Genomic DNA, 22,013 nt, shown 5'->3' on the forward strand with positions numbered 1-22,013 from the left:
TATCTTTATTGTAACTATTTAACTCTGCCACTGTATTGTGAAAGCAGACCATGGACCATATGTCAATGAAAGAGTGTGGCTGTGCTCTAGTAAAACTTTATTTTCAAAAATGACTAGGAAGTTGTGTCTGGCTCGTAGGCCACAATCTGCTAATCCTGGATGTAACAACCGAGCTTAGGGCCATACCTTGCATAGTAAAGGCTTAATACATGACATGTTACCTTCTTTACTACCATTATTAGTATTACTACTGCATTTATTACTGTAGTAACTGAGTAATCATTTATGAAAGTAAATATGTTAAAGTACTGACCTTTAAAAACTTTTTAAGTTTTAAGTTTAGCAGTAAGTTTTTGGATAATTTTTTGTTGTGGGACGCTGTTCTATGCATTATAAGATGTTTAGCAGAATCGTTGGCCTTTACCCTTAGAGATAGTACCCCCACCACAGCACCACCCCGCAAACAAAAATGTCTGCAGACATTACCCAGTGTCCCCTGGTTGAGAGAAGAAGGATAAAATTGCCCCCATTTGAGACTACTGCTATAGAGAAATACTTTCTTTAAAATTTTCAGTTAAGATAATAGCTGTGCCTTCTTTTAAGGATTTAAAGAGAGCACAGAAAGAGGCCTATTTTAGAACCCCAGATCCTCTACTTACCTGCTACTATGTAACTTTAGGAAAGTTACTTGTCTAGTCTCAGTATTTTTCATTAATAAAATAAAGGATAATACATGCATCATGGAATTGTTAGAAGAATTAAGTTAGGAGGCATCTGGGTGGCTCAGTCAGTTAAGCATCCAGTTCTTGATCTCAGCCCAGGTCTTGATCTCAGGGTTGTGAGTGCAAGACCCATGTTGGGCTCCAGCGTGGAGCCCACTTGAAAAAAAAAAGTTCAGTCTGAGATTCCTTATAAAAAATTTTCTGCAAAAGCATTAAGTGAGAGGACCTTTGAAAAGCATCTAACATAATGAACATTTAACAAATATGGATTCTCCAGCCAGTTCTCTAATCTTTAATATTCTTGTATCCGGCTCATAAATAACTGGTACAGTGATAGTCATGCCATAAACACTCTTGAGTTAGTTCAATCTTTCTAGCTACCTACTAGCAATTTAATCAGATTTCTAATGTATTGCCAACCATCCTAAAGTATGTATTTTTTAAGTACATAGTTTCATAAAACCATCTGTACAGATGTTCTAATTTCTGTATCTTGACTTTTTCCAATAAGGAATATCTTACACCAGAACTATCAAGTGAAGTGCAATCTCTTTGGTCCAAAGCTGCTAACCTCTTTGAGTCTGAGGGGGCCAAAGTAATTGAAGTGTCCCTGCCCCATACCAGTTACTCAATTGTCTGCTACCATGTATTGTGTACATCAGAAGTGGCATCAAATATGGCAAGATTTGATGGGCTAGAATATGGTAAGATGGCTGTGTTTGGGATTTTTAAGGTAGTTATCTTAAACATTTGGAAGTTTTACTTATTAGTGACAAAAAAATTATCCCCAGAGTGTTAATGATTTAGACAAGTAAACCAGTGAATCCTCTTACCTTTGTCATTTAGCCTTCTGTTTACACTGTTCATCATAAACATCTCTGTATGTTTGGTTCCCCTATCTGAACTGTGAATATTTTACAGGAGCAGTATCTTATCTTTGTATTCTCAATCTGTCAAATATAGTGCCTGGTGTATGGTAGGAGCTCAACAGATATTTGGATAGATGGAGATGGTGAAGGATAGATGGATGGATGAGGGCATGAACAAATGGAGTTTCCCTTTTGGTTATTTTCTTCTTTCTCCTTGATTCCTGGCAGTAAAGAAAAGGAGCCACTAAGGATAGTCTTCCAGAATTTTAGTATTGGTCACAAATGTGAATCTATGCTTTCTTTTCAGTGAAAACTTTACTTCCTTTTCAAATAATGTTTACCTCTTTTTTGTTTTTAGGTCACAGGTGTGACATTGATGTGTCTACTGAAGCCATGTATGCTGCAACCAGGCGAGAAGGGTTTAATGATGTGGTGAGAGGAAGAATTCTCTCAGGAAATTTTTTCTTATTGAAAGAGTAAGTAATTAATTTAGGGGTTTCCCCATATTTGAAAACTCAAAAGTACATTAGTAGCATGTCTTTCAAGTCTTATAGGTTGAGATATTTGCTAAAGAAGCAAAATCCTTATGATTTTAATTAGAAATCATAATTAAAGTCCTGATTATAGCACTTCTAGTGTCTGGTTATTCAAATGCAAAAAAAATTGACACTCTTGACAAATGATTAGTACAGAACTAAGTAGGAAGCCCTGAAGAATTTTAGCCTCATTAAATGTCCCCTGACTATTATTGCAACATTGGCTTATTGTTGTTAGAGACTTAAGCAGAAAGTTCCGTTGGTGTATCTTGAAAAATTTAGTAAATCAACTTAGTCTTCCCCTACATTATGTATCTGTTTACTCCAAGAAAGAAATCTAAATTATTAGGACTCCTACTTAGATTGTTGTCAGTATAAGTTTATTCATCATCTTGTGAATAGGATTCATCTTGCATACCTCCAAGTCTGTCTAAGAGGACATGAGAGGTGTGAAGAGGCAAGAATGAGTGTTGTAATGAATAGCTTCATGGAGTTTTTCTACATTCCCTAAGGACAGAAAGCATTTTTTTCATCTGTGTATCCCTTCAGGGCTAATACTTAGGATTACTTTTTCCCAAATACTTTGAACAGCCATAATGAAAAACAGCATGGAGGTTCATCAAAAAATTTAAAAATAGAACTACCATATCTAATCCAGCAATCCTACTTTTCAGTATATATCTAAAGGAAATGAAATCACTACCTCAGAGCATTATTCACAATAGTTGAGACATGAAAACAACCTAAGTGTCCGTTATCAGATGAATGGATTAAGAAAAAAATGTGCATATATATATACAATGGAATATTAACCATAAAAAAGAAGGAAATTTTGCCATATGTGACAACATGGGTGGATGCTAAAGTCATTATCCTAAATGAAATAAGTCAGAGAAAGACAAGTACTATATGATCTCACTTAGACGTGGAATCTAAAAAAGCCAAACTCAAAGAAACAGAAAGAATGGTGGTTGCCCGGGTCTAGAGGAAATATGGAGATGTTGGTCAAAGGATATAAACTTGAAGTGATAAGATGAATAACTTTTAGGGATGTAATATATATCACAGCATGATTACTATAGTTAACAGTACTGTGTTATATATTTGAAAACTGCTAAGAGAGTAGATCTTAAATGTTCTCACCTCAAAAATATTGTAATTATGTAAGGTGATGTGTTAATTAACTCTGTGGTGGTAATTTCACAATATATACATATATCCAATTATATTGTACACCTTAAAGTTACACAATTTTATATGTCGATTATATTTTAGTAAAGCTGGAAAACAAAAAAACCTAAAAATATTTGATTATGTTTCATATTAAAAGACTCTTCTCCTGTAAATCAAAACTATAATGCAATATTACCTCACACTTGTCAGAATGGCTAAAACCAAAACACAAGAAACAACAGATATTGGTGATGTGGAGAAAAAGGAACACCCCTGCAATGTTGGTAGGAATGCAAACTGGTACAGCTATTCTAGAAAACAGTATGGAGGTTCCTCAAAAAGTTAAAAATAGAACTATCCAGCAGTCACATTAATAGGGATTTACCCAAAGAATACAAAAACATTAGTTCAAAAGGATACATGCATCCCTGTGTTTATAGCAGCATTATTTACAATAGCCAAGAAATGGAACCAGCCCAAGTGTCCATCAATTGATGAATGGATAAGGAAAACATAGTGTATGAATATACAGTGAAATATTACTCAGCCATAAAAAAAGAGTGAAATCTTCCCATCTGCAATGACATGGATGGAACTAAGAGTATAATGCTATGTGAAAGAAGTCAGACAGAGAAAGACAAATACCATATGATTTCACTCATATGTGGAATTTACGAAACAAAACAAAGGAGCAAAGGGTGGTGGATGAGAGAGAGAGAGCCAAACCAAGAAACAAACTCTTCATTATAGAGAACAAACTGATGGATACCAGAGAGGAGGAGGGTGGGGGATGGGTTAAATAAGTGATGGGGATTAAGAGTGTACTTGTCATGATGAGCACCAGGTGATGTGTGTAATTATTGAATCACTATATTGTATTGTACACTATATTGTACATATGGTAATTAATGGAATTAAAAACTTAAAAAATAAAAATTAAAAAAAAGACTCTTCTATATTGACCAGTTGATTGTAATGATTTTTGGAACAGGAAAAGAAAATGAAATGTTGCCGATGGGTTTTCTAAGCAAAGACTTAGTAAGTGGAAGATGTTACATTTGCCAAATATATCTAATTAGAATCAAGTTGTATATCTCAGGGCACAAGTTAATAGACTGTATAGGTCACTGGTAACAGCATATAAAGAAACTGAAGGAGAAGAGTCTGAAAGCTTCTTCCAAGGTCAACAGTTGGGGATACTGACAAAAGGAAGTAAGAATTTCTGTTGATATCCCTATCTTCTGAGTCAGGGAACTTAAAGTCAGTTTTGTTTGGAGGGATTTTGTTTGCTTGTTCATTTGTTTTGTGAGGGTTTGATAGTAGACATGAGTGATAGGAAAAATGGAATTTGGGTATACTTTTTTTTTTTTAATCTTAAAAAGTCAATTTATGTGCCAGGAACTATATCAACTCCTAAAAAATTTTTTCTTCATGTGGTACCTCAGTTTACAATTTTGTCATTCTTCAATAGAAGAATAGAATAGAACCTTTTGTTCAAAAACCACAAGTTTGGGATCCCTGGGTGGCGCAGCGGTTTGGCGCCTGCCTTTGGCCCAGGGCGCGATCCTGGAGACCCGGGATCGAATCCCATGTCAGGCTCCCGGTGCAGGGAGCTTGCTTCTCCCTCTGCCTATGTCTCTGCCTCTCTCTCTCTCTCTCTCTCTCTCTGTGACTATCATAAATAAATAAAAATTAAAAAAAAAATAAAACAAAAACAAAAACCACAAGTTTATTGAATTAGGAATCCACAGTTTATTTTTAATGAACATAATTATTTTTTTTTATTTTAAAAGATTTTATTTATTTACTCATGAAAGACACAGAGAGAGAGACAGAAACACAGGCAGAAGGAGAAGGCAGGCTCCATGCCTTCCCCACCAAGGGAACCCAATGTGGGACTCGATCCTGGGACACTAGAATCATGCCCTGAGCCAAAGGCAGATGCCCAACCTCTGAGCCACCCAGGAGTCCCTGAACATAATTATTTGTTTGAGCTACATTTAAATCTGATTTTTACTATTTGTCTTCAATTTGTCCTATCCGTTCTTTCTTTTAACCTCTTTTCGTGCCGCCTTTTATTTTTTCTTTAATTAATAACTTTTAAAGAGATTTAAAACAAGAAAAAAAAAGTCATTTATTATTTGCCTAAATATTTACTATTTCTGGTGCATTTTATTCCTTTGTATAGATCCAAATATCCATCTGGTGTAATTTTCTTGCTGCCTAAAGAACTTTAATATTTCTTGTAGTACAATCCTGCTGGCTGAATTCTTTCAGCTTTTGTTTATAGGCAAAAGTCTTTATCTTTAATTTTGTTAGATATTTTCTCTGGGTATAAAATTCTAGATTGATAGTTTTTCCTCTTAATACCTTAAAGATCTTCTCTGTGTCTCCTGACTTGCATAGTTTCTGAGAAGTCTATTGTTATTCCTGTCTTTGTTCTTTTGTGTATAACATGTCTTCCCTCCCACCACCACCCCCCAGCTGATTTTAAGATTTTATCCTTTGTTCTCAGGACCTTGTCTGTTATGTGTCTTAGCGTGATTTTCTGCATATTTCTTCTTGCTTATGGGTTTGTTGAGCTCCATGGATCTGTGAGTTTATAGTTCTAATCAAATTTGGAAAAGTTTTGGCCATTGTTTCTTACAATATTTTTTCTGACCTCCTCCCTTCTGGGACTCCCAGTATGTTAATCTGCTTGATGTTGTCCCACAGCACACTGATGGCTCCATCCTGGTTTTTTTTTTTTTTTTCTTTCTTTCTTTCTTTTTTAGTCTTTTTCTCTGTGCCTGCTTTTGGATAGTTTCTATTACTATCTTCAGAATCACTGATCCTCTGCTGTGTTACCTGCTATTAGCCCAGTCGATGTTGTTTTTATTTCATATTTTGTATTTTTCATTCCTGGGCAAGTAGGTCTTCTGATCTCTTCAATTTCTTTATGATATCATGTTTTCTACTATCTTCTTGAACATATGGAAGATATTTACAGTAGCTGTTTTAATGTTCTTATCTGCTTAATTCCCACATTTCTGTTGTTTCTGGATGTCTTTTTTTTTTTTTTTTAAAGATTTTATTTATTTATTCATAGACACAGAGAGAGAGGGGCAGAGACACAGACAGAGGGAGAAGCAGGCTCCATGCAGGGAGCCCGATGCGGGACTCAATCCCAGGTCTCCAGGATCACACCCCAGGTCTCCAGGATCACACCCCAGGCTGCAGGCGGCGCCAAACCGCTGCGCCACCGGGGCTGCCCTCTGGATGTCTTTATATTGATTACTTTTTACCGCCAGTTATGGTTATATTTTCTGGGGTTTTTTTTTTTGCATGGCTGGGCATTGTGACATTTACATTGTCATTTGTTGGGTTCTTGTATTTCTTTAAGCAGGGTTGGGCTTTGTTCTGGGATGCAGTCAAGTTACTTAAAAGCTGTTGGATCTTTTCAAGGCTTCCTTTTAAAAAGGCTTTTTGCGGACGAGTCCAAAAGGGCCTTTAGGTTCATTTAATTCAACTCTACTTTAGGCAGTACCCTTGAAGAATTCCGCCAGATGCCTCATGTATTATGAAGTCTTTCCACTTTGGCTGTTAGGAACACGCACTATGGCTAGTCCTATATGAGCTCTTGCAATTGTTTGACTTTTCAGTGATTCTTTCCCCAGCCTTGAGAATTTCTTCTTCTATGTGCATGGATCAGCACTTAGCCAAAGACCTAAGGGATCCCTCTGCAGATCTCTTGAGGTCTCTTTATGCTCTTTTCTCCTCTCCAGTACTCTGCCCTGCAAATTCCAGTTGTCTTTGCCTCCCTGAACTTCCAGTTTTGGTCTCTAACATCTTGAGAACTGCCCCCCTGAAAACTATGCTTAAGTTCCAGGAGTCTGGGCTGAGGCCTGAAACTGCCTCCAGGCATGATGCTAGGGAAATTAAAGGGCTCACTTATTTGCTTCCCTTCTCTTAGAACTCCCTCTCTTGAATGCCTGTTGTGTAATATCTGAAAATGATTGCTTTATTTTGCCTAGTTTTTTAGGCAGAATAAAGCAGGGTAAATTACTATGGGTAAATACTAGGGTATATATATAGCAGGTAAATCCCATCCCTATTGCTCTATCATTAATGGAAGCAAAAGTTCTGTTTCTGAACCATATTTAAAGTAGGAAGAAATTTAATAAAAAATTTTTGCTTCTGTTAGAATAAAATTGAGGTTTGGGAAATGCTGTTACATCATTTAAAACATCAAATGTTACTGTTGTATAACTTATAGGAGATACCTGCATTTCTCTTTCTATAGACCCTGTGATTAAATGACAGTAAAGACATTTGATATATCTCAGGACACCTGGGTGGCTCAGTGGTTGAGCATCTGCCTTTGGCTCAGGTCATGATCCTGGGGGCCTGGGATGGAGTCCCACATCAGCCTCACCCTCAACCGCAGGGAGCCTGTTTCTCCCTCTGCTTACATCTCTGTCTATGTCTCATGAATAAATAAATACAATCTTTTTAAAAAAAGACATTTGATATTTCTGTAGGATTCTTTTAAGGTAAGAAAAGCTAGCACATTTTAATCTTTATTATATTTGGTCCTCAGTAAGACTGGAGTAGTTATGTCCATTTTTACAAGTGAGGAAATTGTATCCACTTCAGGAAGATCTAAAGCATGCTTTCTTTTTCCCTTTCTTTGCATCATTGACTTATAGTTACTTTTATAGGTGGCTAATTCCTCAATCTTTTCAGTAAAGTAAGCATCTTTTCTTGAATTTCACATTTCCATTCCTGGGGTATGCCTATCCATAAAATACAAAATTGCAAGCACTGCATACTTTCTCTAGTTTCTGTTTCCAGAGCCTGTTTCCTAGTGTCTAATTATGATGGCATATTAGAATTTTGCAAAACTTCAGAATCCTTAAAATAACAAGTTACCATTATACTACAGATGAAATAAAACATTATAATAGAAGGAGGATTAGAATAAGCCTCCAAAGACCTGGTTTTGGTCTTTCCTTTATCACTGCCAGTCTTTGTAACCTTTGGAAAGTCATTTAATTGCTTTGCACTTGATTTTTTTCACCTGAAAATAAATGGTCTGGTTAATGATACCCCTTGAAGTGGAAGATATCCACTTATTTAATGATATCACTATTACGTGATTATATGTATAGAGTTGTATCAGCAGTGAATTCTGATTAAGCTCCTGATATAAAAATTTCTAGAATAACAGCACAATTGAACAAAAATCATTTATATGTGTTGTCAGGAATCTTAGTGGTGCCTACTTTTAAGGGTCAAGAAGCTAGTCATTCTTTAACAAGCCATATGTGTGAAATTGATTCAAAGACATAAGAAAAATCCTTAAAATATCATCTATTTTTCCACAGAAACTATGAGAATTATTTCATTAAGGCTCAGAAAGTGAGACGACTCATTGCTAATGATTTTGTGAATGTTTTTAACTCTGGAGTGGATGTCTTGCTGACTCCCACCACCTTAAGTGAGGCTGTACCATACCAAGAGTTCATTAAAGAAGACAACAGAACACGAAGTGCCCAGGATGATATTTTTACACAGGCTGTAAATATGGCAGGTAAGGATCCCTCTGGCTTTTTTTTCAAATTTTTAAATAGGCGCCCTGGCCTTCAACTTAGGTTCTAGCTAGATTGTTGCCTGAAGGCAACAACTTGTTCTTCTGGAATGCTTAGGAATCTGTGTATGTATGTGCGTGTGTGGTATGTGCACATGCTTAGGCATGCATGCACTTGCAGTCACCATGCACACACGTACTCAATCTACTTAATAGCATAATTTTAACTTTTATTTTGGAAATTTTCAAACCTACAGAAAAGTTGAAAGAATAGTATAATGAATACCAATATGCCTTTTGCCTGGATTCATTCATTTTTGCCTTATTATCTGCGTTCTCCTTCCTCTCTTTCTCTGTACGTATACACACAGACACACACACACACACTTTTTTAACTGAATAATTTGAATGATTCAGCATCATGGTACTTCACCCCTAAATACTTCAGCATAAATCTAAAAACAATGACATTCTCCCACATAACCAAAATTCCATTATCACACCAAGGAAAACTAACCATGAATATTATAATATTGTAAATATAGCCCATATTTAAATTTTCTCAATTGTACCAAAAATGTCTTTCATAAAATTGTTTTTTCCCCTAACATGTTACATTTGTTTATGATTTTTTTTAAATTTAGAACAGTTCTCCAGTTCTCTGCTTTGAGTTTTTGTTTTTGTTTTGTTTTTTAACACATCAGACTGCTTTGTAATTTGTGTTTCAGTCATCAAACATAATACAGAAAACTCGAAGAGAAGGAAAGCCTATTGTATTTCCCTATACTTTGTTTACTATGTTTATTTCTTCCTAGCATCTGAAGATTCTTTGTTTTATCATATACTTTCTGTTTAAATTCCTTTAGCCATTTTTTTGAGGGTTAACCAGTTGTTAACCAGTTTTCTTAAGTTTCTTTCAAAGAATGCTTGATTTCCTTTCATGTTTAAAGGTTTTGTTCACTGGATACAGGATTTTGACTTGACATTTCTTTAGCACTTAAAGAAAATGTTATGCTACTTTCTTTGGCCTGTATGGTTTCTTTCTTTCTTTCTTTCTTTCTTTCTTTTTTTTTTTTTTGCCTGTATAGTTTCTGATAAGAAATCACCCACCTTTTAAAATTTTTATTTTAATTGACAATGACTTTTTTTTTAATTTAATTTTTTTATTGGAGTTCAATTTGCCAACATATAGCATATCACCCAGTGCTCATCCCGTCAAGTGCCCCCCTCAGTGCCTGTCACCCAGTCACCCCAACCCCCCGCCCACCTCCCTTTCCTCTACCCCTTGTTCGTTTCCCAGAGTTAGGAGTCTCTCATGTTGTGGACAATGACTTTTTTGAAGAGCCTAGTGCACTTGCCCCATTGGATGTCCCATCCATATCTGGATTTGTTAGATTGCTTCCTCATGATTGTGTTGAGTCAGATATTTTTGGCAGAAATACTACATACTCTTCATGTCAGGAAACAGTTAATGTCATTTTGTTCTACTTTCAGAAACTAAGTTGATCTCTTGGTTAAGGAAGTACTGCCAGGTATTTTCCGAGTAAAGATACATTTTTCCTTTCATCAATTATAACCAATAGATGAGGCAATACCTTGAGATTGTGTGAATATCATATTCCCCAAAAATCTTGAACCCAGTTTTAGATCTTTTGGTGCTCCTTGCCTGAATTATTTCCTGGAGAATTACAAAATGCTGATTTTTCTGTCATTCTTTCTACATATATTAGCTAGCAGTCTTCTCTAAAGACAGCTTCATTTTTTTAATTCAACATATAATAAACAGTTACTATCATTATTGGTTTTGATGGTCAAATTGTCCTAAATTTGGTCAATAAGAGCCCTTTCAAGTTGCACATATCATTTAGCCCTATCCCTATTAATTTTTTTTTAATTTTAGGTATTTATTCATGAGAAACACAGAGAGAGAAGCAGAGACATAGGCAGAGGTGGAACCAGGCTCCCCGCAGGGAGTCCAATGCGGGACTCCATTCACAGACCTGGGTCACACCCTGAGCCAAAAGCAGATGCTCAACCACTGAGCCACCCAGGCATCCCTCTACCCCTATTAATTTCTAAAAACTTCCTCATTTTATGGCATAATAAGATATCCCAGAGTCTTGTACTTTCTCTGCCCCAAACCTGGAATTAAAACTGAGCTACCATATCTTATCTAACATATAAGCAAACATTTGAAAGTTCAACAACATGCTCAGTTGGTAAGGCTGTAGGGAGAAAACGTTTTGCTGATGGGAGTTCAAAATAGTACACCTTTTTTGGAGAGGAATTTGGCAATATATAATTACATATGCATTAATCTTTTAATGAAGCAATCCCTATTCATCTGAGAGACTTTCAATACCAAAAAACATGGGATGCCTAGGGGGCTCAGTCAGTTAAACATCCGACTCCTGATTTTGGCTCAGGTCATGATCTCATGGGTGATGTGATCAAGCCCTGTGTCGAGCTCCATGCTCCACAGGAAGTCTGCTTGAAATTCTCTTCCTCTCCTCTTCCTCTGCTCACTCGCTTCCTCTCTCTCTTTCTCTCTCAAATAAATTGTCAAAAAAAAAAAAAAAAGGAATACATAAAACAAATAGACAAGGAAATTCACCTGGGTATATTGTGAGATAGCTCAGTACTGAAAACAACCTAAATGTCCAACCATAGAAAAATGGGTGAATAAATCATGGTACGAACCACATAATGGAGTGCTATGCAGCTATAAAAATGGAATGAAGAAAGTCTCTGTGAGCTGATACACAGTGATATCCAAGATGCATTGTTAAGTGAGCGAAAGGAAGGTACAAAAGCATGCATATCATACAATTTTTATTCCTTTTTGAACCTTATCTGTCTTGTACCTACTAGTGCTGGAAAGCAGAAGTCTCCCCTTCTTAGGATAGAGAATTAATCAACTAATAGTTGTCTTTCTTTTCTTCAGGATTGCCAGCAGTGAGCGTCCCTGTGGCCCTCTCAAACCAAGGATTGCCAGTAGGACTGCAGTTTATTGGACGTGCATTTCATGACCAGCAGCTTCTTACAGTTGCCAAGTGGTTTGAAAAACAAGTACAGTTTCCTGTTACTCAGCTTCAAGAACTAATGGATGATTGTTCTTCAGTCTTTGAAATTGAAAAGTTAGCTTCTGTTTCTCTAAAACAGTAGTGATAAATATAGCATGCAAATTAAAATAACTTAAAGATTTTATATTCTAGAGAAGTCAGATGATCTTGCTAAATTCCTATAATTTGGTTCATTGTCAACACAATCATTCCTTGGGATCACTTTTTAAAATGCTTGTGATATAGTTAATTAGTAAGTCATCTATCAGCATTTATTAAGTATCCACTAAGTGTAAAGTACAGGATTTTTCCATTAACACAAGATACATGTTCCTGAAAAATGATGCATTTTGCAAAAATGTTCATTAATGGGGATCCCTGGATGGCTCAGTGGTTTAGTGTCTGCCTTCGGCCCAGGGCATGGTCCTGGAGTCCTGGGATCGAGTCCCGTGTCGGGCTTCCTGCATGGAGCCTGCTTCTCTCTTTAGGTCTCTGCCTCTCTCTGTGTGTGTGTGTGTGTCTCTCATGAATAAATAAGTAAAATCTTTAAAAAAAAAAAAAAAAGTTCATTAATAAGAACAGAGCTTAGAGTAAAAGTAAGCTTAGGTATAACCCTCTCAAAACTTGTACATCTTGTAACCAAAGTGCTAATAAGAGCTGTAATTTGTACCTCCAGAGAGAACCTGAACAGGCAGGCAGATTGGCAATTGAACTTGTGGTGGAGGCTGCCTCAGGGAATGTTAAAATGCACAAAAACAATAAAATGGGAATACTTGCTTCTGAGTGCAGAACAAAAGAGTCAGAAGAGGAGCTCTGAGCCCTGGAGGAAGTGCAACCTGCTGGGGACCAGAGTCATGCAAGACTGAGGGTGTGTCTCTCTGGGGAAGAGCCCAGGTGCAGACCCTCTTTATTTCTCTAAAAATAGAGCTGCAGTGACTGAAAACTTTCTCCTTTTTTGCTAAAGGTAAAAATTTTACTTCTGTTATCCCAGAACCTCATGCCAAGGAACAGAAGAACTCCATGTTAGACTGACTTCATTTTCCTAGTTACCATTCACAGATGAACTCACTGGTATCCTAGAAACATTTGTTGTAACCTAAGACACAATATTGGACTTGAAACTTGGTAGGTAGTGGAACATGACTTTAGTGAGAAAGTTTCAAGATATACAAGTACATCCAATGTGAAAAACTTGTAGATAATTTGGTGAGGATGCCGAAGACAGAAAAGCCCATAGCCTCCTCCCTTACCCTAGAGTCTATTCCTTATGGTTTCTTTATCCCCTTAGCTTAGCTTTCTTTACAAGTGCTATTTGGGTCCCTTGAGCTCAAAGAGACATCAACAATCTGTATTCAATTTGGAAAATAAATTTATGAAAATCATAGATTAACCCACTATAAGATTTCATCATTGGATTTGTCTTGGCCAGAACCCCATCATCATCCCGTGTTGATCAGGTCTTCTAATTTGGCACTTATGTTACTGATAAGTATAAGTGGGAAACTGAATTATTTTTTAATAAATTCACTTCGTTTAGTAAGGAAAAAGTCTTTTCTATGAAGTACATGAGGGGAAAATCTAAGTGGTGGAGAACCTTCTGCAGAGCCCCTGGAATGTTGCATCATAGGAGGTTAACCTGCCTGTTACTTTTTAATAGTTTTCTCTCCTCCCAGGATCCTTCCACTCCCAAACACTTAGTTTGACAACCTTTGTATTAAATCGTTCAGGCTCACTAGTCTTCTTATAAATCTTGACTCTGAATCGCTGAAAGGAAGAAATTCATAACAGAATTGCATTATTTTATAACAAGGAAAAAACATCTTAGCTGAAGGAGCTAACATGATGTAAAAAGCAAACAAATGATAAAATCTTTGCCCCAGTCTTTTCTTAATGTGTGTATAATATGAAATAAATTTTTTTCAAAGAATATTTATGCAGTTTCTCTTACTCCTCTTATTCCTGTATCTCTGCTTGAGCTGCACTAATGATTTGAAACTGGAAATAAGGAAGTGAAACACTGAGTGTTATCACATAATACCCAACTAGCATGAAATAATACCTAATTTGTTTTTCTTTCTTCTCCATCTTTACCCTAAATCTAGTAGATCTCATTTTACCAAATCACTGTCTGGGAATTTAAGTGGGAAATGGTTTCTGCATCTCAGCTAATTAAATCCCGAAATTGTTAGCAATTCTGAAAGGCGAAGGTGGCTACAAGTGTAAGATGAGTCTCCTGATAAGACACAGCAAAACAAAGAGAAGTTAGATTCAACAACAAAAGCATCACTAGAGCGAAAAAATGTGATGAGATCACAAAAGCTGGCACCCCCAACACCACCCAGAGCCCAGGAGCAAGTGGAAAGTCAGTGTTCCGTGTTGGCCCACAGTGTTACCAAGAAAATCACTTGAAACCAGGGAGGCAGACTGTTCTCTTTGGCTCTTTGCTACCAGGTCATCAGGAACACAGAGAATCTTGAGCCAGCTAGAAAGGAGCATGATACGGAAGAGGAGCTTCTAAACATGACAAGGAATAGTGACTCCGATTAGGAAATCACCTGAGCCTTCTAACGCAGACAGGAAATACCTTTAGGATTTTAGACTGGAGGACTGAAGAGAAGCAATACTGAGCACCAGTAGGTAGCGCTCAGGGATGCTGTGAATGGCCTGTCTGTCCTACCCTGCTCTAGTCAAGGGAGGGGAAGAAGCTAATGGAATTTGCACAATAGCCTCTGGTATGAACATTCACTCATTAACTACCTTTAATCTCCCTCCCTTTCCTCAAACATCTCATCATCTATACCAATGTTAAATGGGTATGGACTGTGCAAGCCTGGGGTAAAATGTGTTCCTTGTGTTGAGAATCACCAGAGGACAGTTTAAAGTAGGTCTTCCTCAGTTATTTCATCACTTAAGCAGTGTGTACACTAGAACACAAACCTGAAGATTTCATAAAGGCAGATAACATGAGAAAAACCCAGCCAATGTTAAATAAATGTAATTAATACAGGATTTCAGGGAGGGTTTTTTTTTTTTTTTCCATTTCTTTTTCTTTATACCTCAATGGAATATAAATCCTAAAGGATTTTAGGCAATGTATTAAAAACATTATTACAATGGTATAAAAGTAAATAGTTGAGGAAATCAGTAAAGTGAGAAAAGTAACAAAAAAAGGATAAAATGAGGAATAAGGTTTAAAATAAAAATGCTGGGCAGCCCGGGTGGCTCAGCAGTTTAGCGCTGCTTTCAGCCCAGGGTGTGATCCTGGAGACCCGGGATCGAGTCCCACATTGGGCTCCCTGCATGGAGACTGCTTCTCCCTCTGCCTGTGTCTCTGCCTCTCTCTCTCTCTCTCTGTGTGTCTCTCATGAATAAATAAATAAAATCTTAAAAAAAAAAAGAGAGAGAGAAAGGAGGGAAGTGGACAGTGAGAAGCCAGATCAGTTTGAAGTGAAGAATAAGAAATTGAAGGTGTCCATGCTGGACAGTTTCTATTTTCTCCTTAACGTAGTAGCCAAGATACAGCTCTTTAAAAAAATAAAAGATAAAAATAAAAATGCTTCTCAAGGTATTTATATAGATGCTTAAAGCTGTGTAGTATGACACAGTGGGAAATTTTCCAGTAGATTACCTAGTGGATAAGGCCACCAGATTTAAAAATCAAATGAACTTGAGTTCAAACCCTATTATTGCCATTTATAAGCTGTATACCCTGTCCACGCTTCAGTATCCTGACTTGTAACATAGAGATAATGTTCCAAGGGATGGTTGAGAGGACTAAATTTAAATGATGCACTGAAAGCTAGCATGATGCCTAATAGACTAAGCACTAAATATTTTGTAGCTCTAAGTAAATGCACACAATTATAAATATAAGTCATTTTCTTATACAGTTGACCCTTGAGCAACACAAGATTGAACTGCGTGGGTCCACTTACATGTGAATTTTTTTAGAAGTATAGTACAGTACTGTAAACGTTTTTTCCTTATGGTTTGCTTAATAAAATTTTCTATAGCTTACTTTATTGTTAAGACTACAGTATATAATACATATAACATTAAAAAATACATGTTAACTGTTTATGTTGTTGGTGAGACTTCTGGTCAACAGAAGGCTATTAGGAGTTGAGTTTTGGGGGAGTCAAGAGTTATATATGGATTTTTCAATTGCACAGGGGTCAGTGCCCCATCTGCAACTATTCAAGGGTCAACTGTAGATACTATGGATACATGGTAAACTAATGATATAACCAAATAAGAATTTGCTGAAAACTTACACTAGAGACCAGTCCTATAGCTCCCCAATGATCTGATTTCCCTGAGGATGAAGTCTAAAATGTCAGGAAGAACTGATGGCCTGCATATTTCTAAAGCAATTTCCATGACCTTTTCTGATAAAGAATTGGCTAACACAGCATCCGAAGACTTGAAGGTCTTCAAAAGGTCTTCAATCATTTGATTGTGCACTGCCAATCAAATGAAGAGCAAGACCAACATGTTCTTTTAAGAAAGAATCTTCCCAAAATATGGCTACCACATATTCCTGGGGCGGGGTTGGGGGTGGGGGTGGGCTTTAGACAGAGCCAAATTCTTCCTCATAAAACTCAGCTCCGATTCTGGGTGCCGGGGTGGCTCAGTCAGTTAAGCATCTGGGTTCGGCTCAGGTGACTATCTCAGGGTACTGGGATTAAGTCCTGTGTTGGGCTCTCTACCCAGCGAGGAGTCGGCTTCTCCCCTCTGTGCTCTCCTTCTTTCAAATAAATTAATTAAATTAAAAACACCTCAGTTCCATTCCGATGTATAGATAGATATACGTCACTGCAAATTATAACCTCTTCGCAGCAATTAATTTAAGATAGGAAGATTTTAAGGTTGGTATTACCAATGACCTGCTAGTATAGCCATCAGAGTAAAAGAAGAGTTAATGAAGTACCCACGGGGCATCTGGTAAGTATTTTCCAAGATAAATTTTTTGCAGAATGGACCTACAAAATAACATGATAGGATTAGTGTCAGATCATCTGCCAAGATGGTAATTGACAATTTTAGCAAAGTGCATTTAGCAGGACCAGTTGTCTATAGAGACTAATCATAGTATAGAATTCTCTCTCTGGTTTCTATGATCTGGGTGAGGGGTGGATGCATCTAAATCATCCCAAACTAGTTTCAAGTCATTAACATACAAGCTCAAAGGAAGAGAGACTGCAATTCGAGTTTTAAGACTTAAAATAACAAACTAAATTCTAATACAGTATTTTACCAGAACCATTTTATAGCATGCATGTAAAAATATATAGAGCATCAAATTACATGCAAATTATTTTCTTAGCTATACCAGTCTATTTCTTCATGGAAATAGCAGGTAATTGGTGCAGAATTAAGGTGGTGCTAATGGGAAAAGAAGTGAGACATCATAAAGTGAAAATTAGAATTTAGAGCTTAACTCGATTAGAGAGTAGGAAAGGAAAGAGGGAAAGAAACATTATTTTTATCCTGAGAAATGTTCACAACTAGAAGAACGATGCCATTCTTATTAAAAACAAGGATGGGGGACGCCTGGGTGGCTCAATGGTTGAGCATCTGCCTTCGGCTCCGGGCATGATCCCAGAGTCTCGGGATCGAGTCCCACATCGGGCTGCTTGCAGGGAGCCTGCTTCTCCCTTTGCCTGTGTTTCTGCCTCTCTCTCTCTCTCTCTCTCTCTCTCTCTCTCTCTCTGTGTGTGTGTGTGTGTGTGTGTCTCATGAATAAATAAATAAAATCTTAAAAAAAAAAAAAGAAAGGAAAAACAAAGATAGGTAGAATAATTTGTAGGGGCTGAAGATGAATTCCACAACCAAATGGAAATACCTAATGGTGGGGGAAGAGGCAAGTAAAATGGAGTTTAGGGAGTCAAAAGGATAATAAATAGTGAAGTCTTATTTTGGGTCTCTTCTTCCCTCATGATTTATTTTGAAAATTTTCAGATATAAAAGCAAACACCCACACATCCACCACCTATATTCTACTACTGCAATTTTACTGCATTTCCTTTATCACATATCATCTATCCCTCTTTTATCTCTAGTCATCCATTAATCTACCTTATTTTTAAAATGTTTATCTCAAGTGCATTTTGCCCTCAGTACTTAAGCATACCTAACATTAACTTGAGTTCAATATTTGTTTATGGGTTGTTTTTTTAGTGTAAAACTCATATGCAATGAAATGCATACATCTTAAGTACACATTCCTTGAGTTTTGACAACTGCATACACCTGTATAAGCCAGCCTCCGTCAACACAGTGACCATTATTATAATTACTGTCACTCCAGAAAATGATCTCATGCCTAGTCAGTCCCTGCTCCCACCCCTGCAGAGCCAACCTTTCTTCAGATATTCTTCCTCAACACAATTTATTTATTCTAGAATTTCATGTGAATGTAATCTGCATTAAGTTACTTAAAAGATGATTAGGGGAATGTAAGTTCTCATCTTTTGATTCTGATCTGAACTGATGTTAAGAGGTTTGCATTTTTTTAAGTTACAAAGGTAATGTATGTCCGCTGTGGTGGTGGTGAGAGAGACAACACATACACACAAAAAAATCACTTGTAATCTTACCATCTAGATGTATGTATATGTAGATATAGATGTAGATATGTGTTTTATTAACAAAATTGTTGTCATATTTCATAAAGCTGTGCAACCATCACCACTAGGTTCCAGAAATTTTTCATCAACCCCACCTCTGTCAGCAGTCATACCCCATCCCACTCTCTTCTTAGCTCCTGGCAACCATTGTTTTCTGTCTCTATGGATTGGGTCTTTTCTGGACATTTTGCATCTATGGAATCATATAGTATGTGACCTTTTGTGTCTGGCTTCTTTTATTTAGCAAAATGTTTTCAAGGTTTGTGAATATCAATATGACATTGCTTTTTTAGGCCTAAATGATATTTCAGTGTGTAGACATATCACATTTAGTCTATTCATCACTTGCTGGACATCTGGATTATTTTCATTTTTGGAATGAATAATGTTGCTATAAACATTCATATACAAGTATTTGTGTGAATGGGTTTTCATTGTACTTGAATATATGTCTACGTGTAGAATTGATGGGTCATATGCTCACTCCTTTTTTTTTCGGTACTTAACTTTTTGAGGACTGCCAAACTGTTTTCCAAAGTTGCTGCGTTGTTTTACATTCCTACCAGCAAAATACAAGGGTTCCAATTTCTCTATATCTTAGCCAACACTTGGTATTATCTATCTTTTTTTATTATAGCCATCCCAGTAAGTATGAAGTGGTATCTCACTGTAGTTTTGATTTGCATTTCTCTAGTGACTAATGATATTGGATATCTTTTTATGTGCTTGCTGGACAATTATATATATTTTACATATATATTATATATTAATATATTTAATATTTAATTTTATATATTATATACTTATGTGTTATAATTATGTTTAATATTATATAATTGAGTGTTATAATTATTTAATATAATATATATTAATTATATATTATATGTCACATGAATTATTATCTACTCAATCTTTTGCTTACTTTAGAATTGGATTGTCTTTATTGCTGAATTTGAGCTTTTTTCAAAAAAATTATTTTGGATAGAAATCCCTTATCAGACATATGATTTGTTAATAACTTTTTCCATTTTGTGAGTTGCCTTTTCATGTTCTTGATGGTTTTCTTAGAAGCAGTAAAGTTTTTTATTTTGATAAAGTCTAACTTATCTATTTTTGCTTTTGCGGTTTTTGCCTTTGCTGTCATATGTCAAATGTGTCTAATAAATTTTAGTAAATGGTACGAAGAAGGCATCTAACTGTAAAAAAAAAAAAAAAAACCAATTAGCTCAGTAGCTGTCTACACTATTACTATAGTCTAAATGCTTATGTATAGTTAGGTCTGATTTTGGCTCATTGCCAAAGCTTTGTTAGTTATTAAGGCGACCCCCAGAGCACCCTGAGTGCAGGATTCAAAAAATAGTGAGATCTACAGTTTTGCTTCTGCCCATGTTTGTAATAGCCAGGTATCTCACACTCTTAGGCATCTATTAAATGTTTATTGAATCGAACCTAATTGAGTTGAAGTGAATTGAATTGGAAAACAGTTTTAGGAAGAAGTATGAACAATCATGGAATAGCCAACATTGTGTCCCAGCACTATTCAAGTTGTTTTTCCATTTCTGCTGAGGTCATCTCTGCTCTTGCCAAAACTGCTCTTTCAACACTTTTTTTTTTTTTAAGTTTTTATTTAAATTTCAGTTAGCCAACACACAATGCAATAATAGCTTCTGGTGCACAACTAAGTGATTCAACACCTTTCCAATACCATTGTGGTAATCATTAATGCTGTTTGCCAAATATTTCCTAGTTCTCTCCACTTTCAGACCCTCCTGTGATTAGGTGTGACCCTGTGCCTAATTCCAGTCAATGCCTTGTGAGCAGAAGTATCATGTGTCTGGGCCAGAGTTTGCCAGGTGGGTACTCTCCAGAATTCTCTTTCCTTTCAAGCAATGTTCAAAATAGTGGCTGCTTCATCAGCCTGAGTCCCTGAGGGACTAAAGTTAGTAGAGCTCCTCTGTCAACCTGTTGGATGGGTGGCATGAACAAAATTAAAAAACTTAAAAACTTTTGTTGTTTTAAGCCATTAAAATTTGGGGTAGAAAGTCAATGAAGCATAACAGCCTGTCTGAACCAATACCCAAGTCCTTGTCCTCCTACTCTTAATTCACTGGCCTCCTTTTTTTTTTTTTTAAGATTTTATTTATTTATTTATTCATGAGACACAGAGAGAAGGGCAGAGACATAGGCAGAGGGAGTAGCAGACTTCCTGCAGGGAACCTAATGTCAGACTCAATCCCAGGACCCCGGAATCATGACCTGAGCCAAAGGCAGATGCTCAACCACTGAGCCACTCAGGGGCCCCACTGGCCTACTTTTTTGAATGGGAGCTAAAGGAAGAGCTTCAGGTAGCCCATAAAGAAATTGGGCCTGAAATGACTTCACATTTTTGTCCTCATTCACTCTTCTCAGATTCATAACAACTTCAACTACATTTTTGGGTAAGCCCACCATATGTATATAGAAGCTGTTTCAGAACTGTCCCAGTGTCCAAAAAATGAAATGCCTGGTAAATTAGCATTTCCATAAAAAGTAAAAGAAATATTTACGTAGTTACTTTAAATAGGTCATAATTTACAGAAGAAAAAAACCTAGTTTTCCGTAAGGGCAAAATCTTCAACATGGCCCAGAAAGATCACTATAAAGAAATGTGACATTAATTCACCAAATTTGATACATAGTTACCATTTTCCAATCTATTCCAGGGCCTTTTTTTATGCCTCTATTTAGAGAACATTTACAGAACTCTTAACACTGATGTGCCCATTCTCCAAATGAGGCCTCAGCAAAATATACATTGGTATAAACTATGAGCAATTAGTATAAACAAAATGGATGTATATAATTTGATAAATTAATCATTTGGCAAGTTGCTGTCTTGACCTGGAACTTTTATAATAATAATCCAGGTAATGCTAGGGAAAGAGAAAAGAAGTAGCATTATGTATCAAAGAGTTTCAGCACACTTTTTTTTTTTTTTTTTTTTTTTTTTTTTGCTTGACAGTGATTAATTAGAATTTCAACATTTCTAGAGGAAACAATTTAGCTAAGAGTTTCTAAGGGAATTCAAACTTATCCCATTGGCTCTGTATGGGACATAAAACCCTTGGTATAAGAGCACCTCCACTAAGAAAGGATTATACATTTTGAGGCTTAATGAACTGCCAGTATGAAAAAATTACTAGTAAAGAAACTAGGACTACTACAGAATTAACTCGGAATTGGAATTAACTTTGAAATTAGTCTAACAGCCAAATCGTATTGCCACCATTACAGGCAGGCAACTTAACGTTTTTATTTTTGTCATGCATTATTTTTTATGAAAACCCTCACACTTTCCAAACATAAATGAAGTTTCAAAATATGCTTGTCAATACGTTGTATAAATATTTGAGCAAATGCCTATAACCGTATCTAAAGAGTAAACATTTTTAGTAAGTCAAAAGAAAAACAGTA

General features: G+C 36.3%; 1 protein-coding gene across 1 annotated transcript in view; it reads left to right on the forward strand.

Annotated features, from left to right (window-relative positions):
* Positions 1–13,860, forward strand: part of QRSL1 (glutaminyl-tRNA amidotransferase subunit QRSL1) — a 32,087-nt gene extending 18,227 nt beyond the window's left edge. Inside the window, exons 8-11 of the mRNA XM_026005768.2 lie at positions 1,234–1,426; positions 1,950–2,067; positions 8,667–8,872; positions 11,814–13,860. Coding sequence (XP_025861553.1) covers positions 1,234–1,426; positions 1,950–2,067; positions 8,667–8,872; positions 11,814–12,034 — 738 coding nt within the window. The 3' untranslated portion in view covers positions 12,035–13,860. The remainder of the gene's footprint in view (positions 1–1,233; positions 1,427–1,949; positions 2,068–8,666; positions 8,873–11,813) is intronic.
* The last annotated feature ends 8,153 nt before the right edge of the window (positions 13,861–22,013 follow it).

This window comes from Vulpes vulpes, chromosome 1 (assembly GCF_048418805.1).
Source record: "Vulpes vulpes isolate BD-2025 chromosome 1, VulVul3, whole genome shotgun sequence".
Taxonomy (NCBI): Eukaryota; Metazoa; Chordata; class Mammalia; order Carnivora; family Canidae; genus Vulpes; species Vulpes vulpes.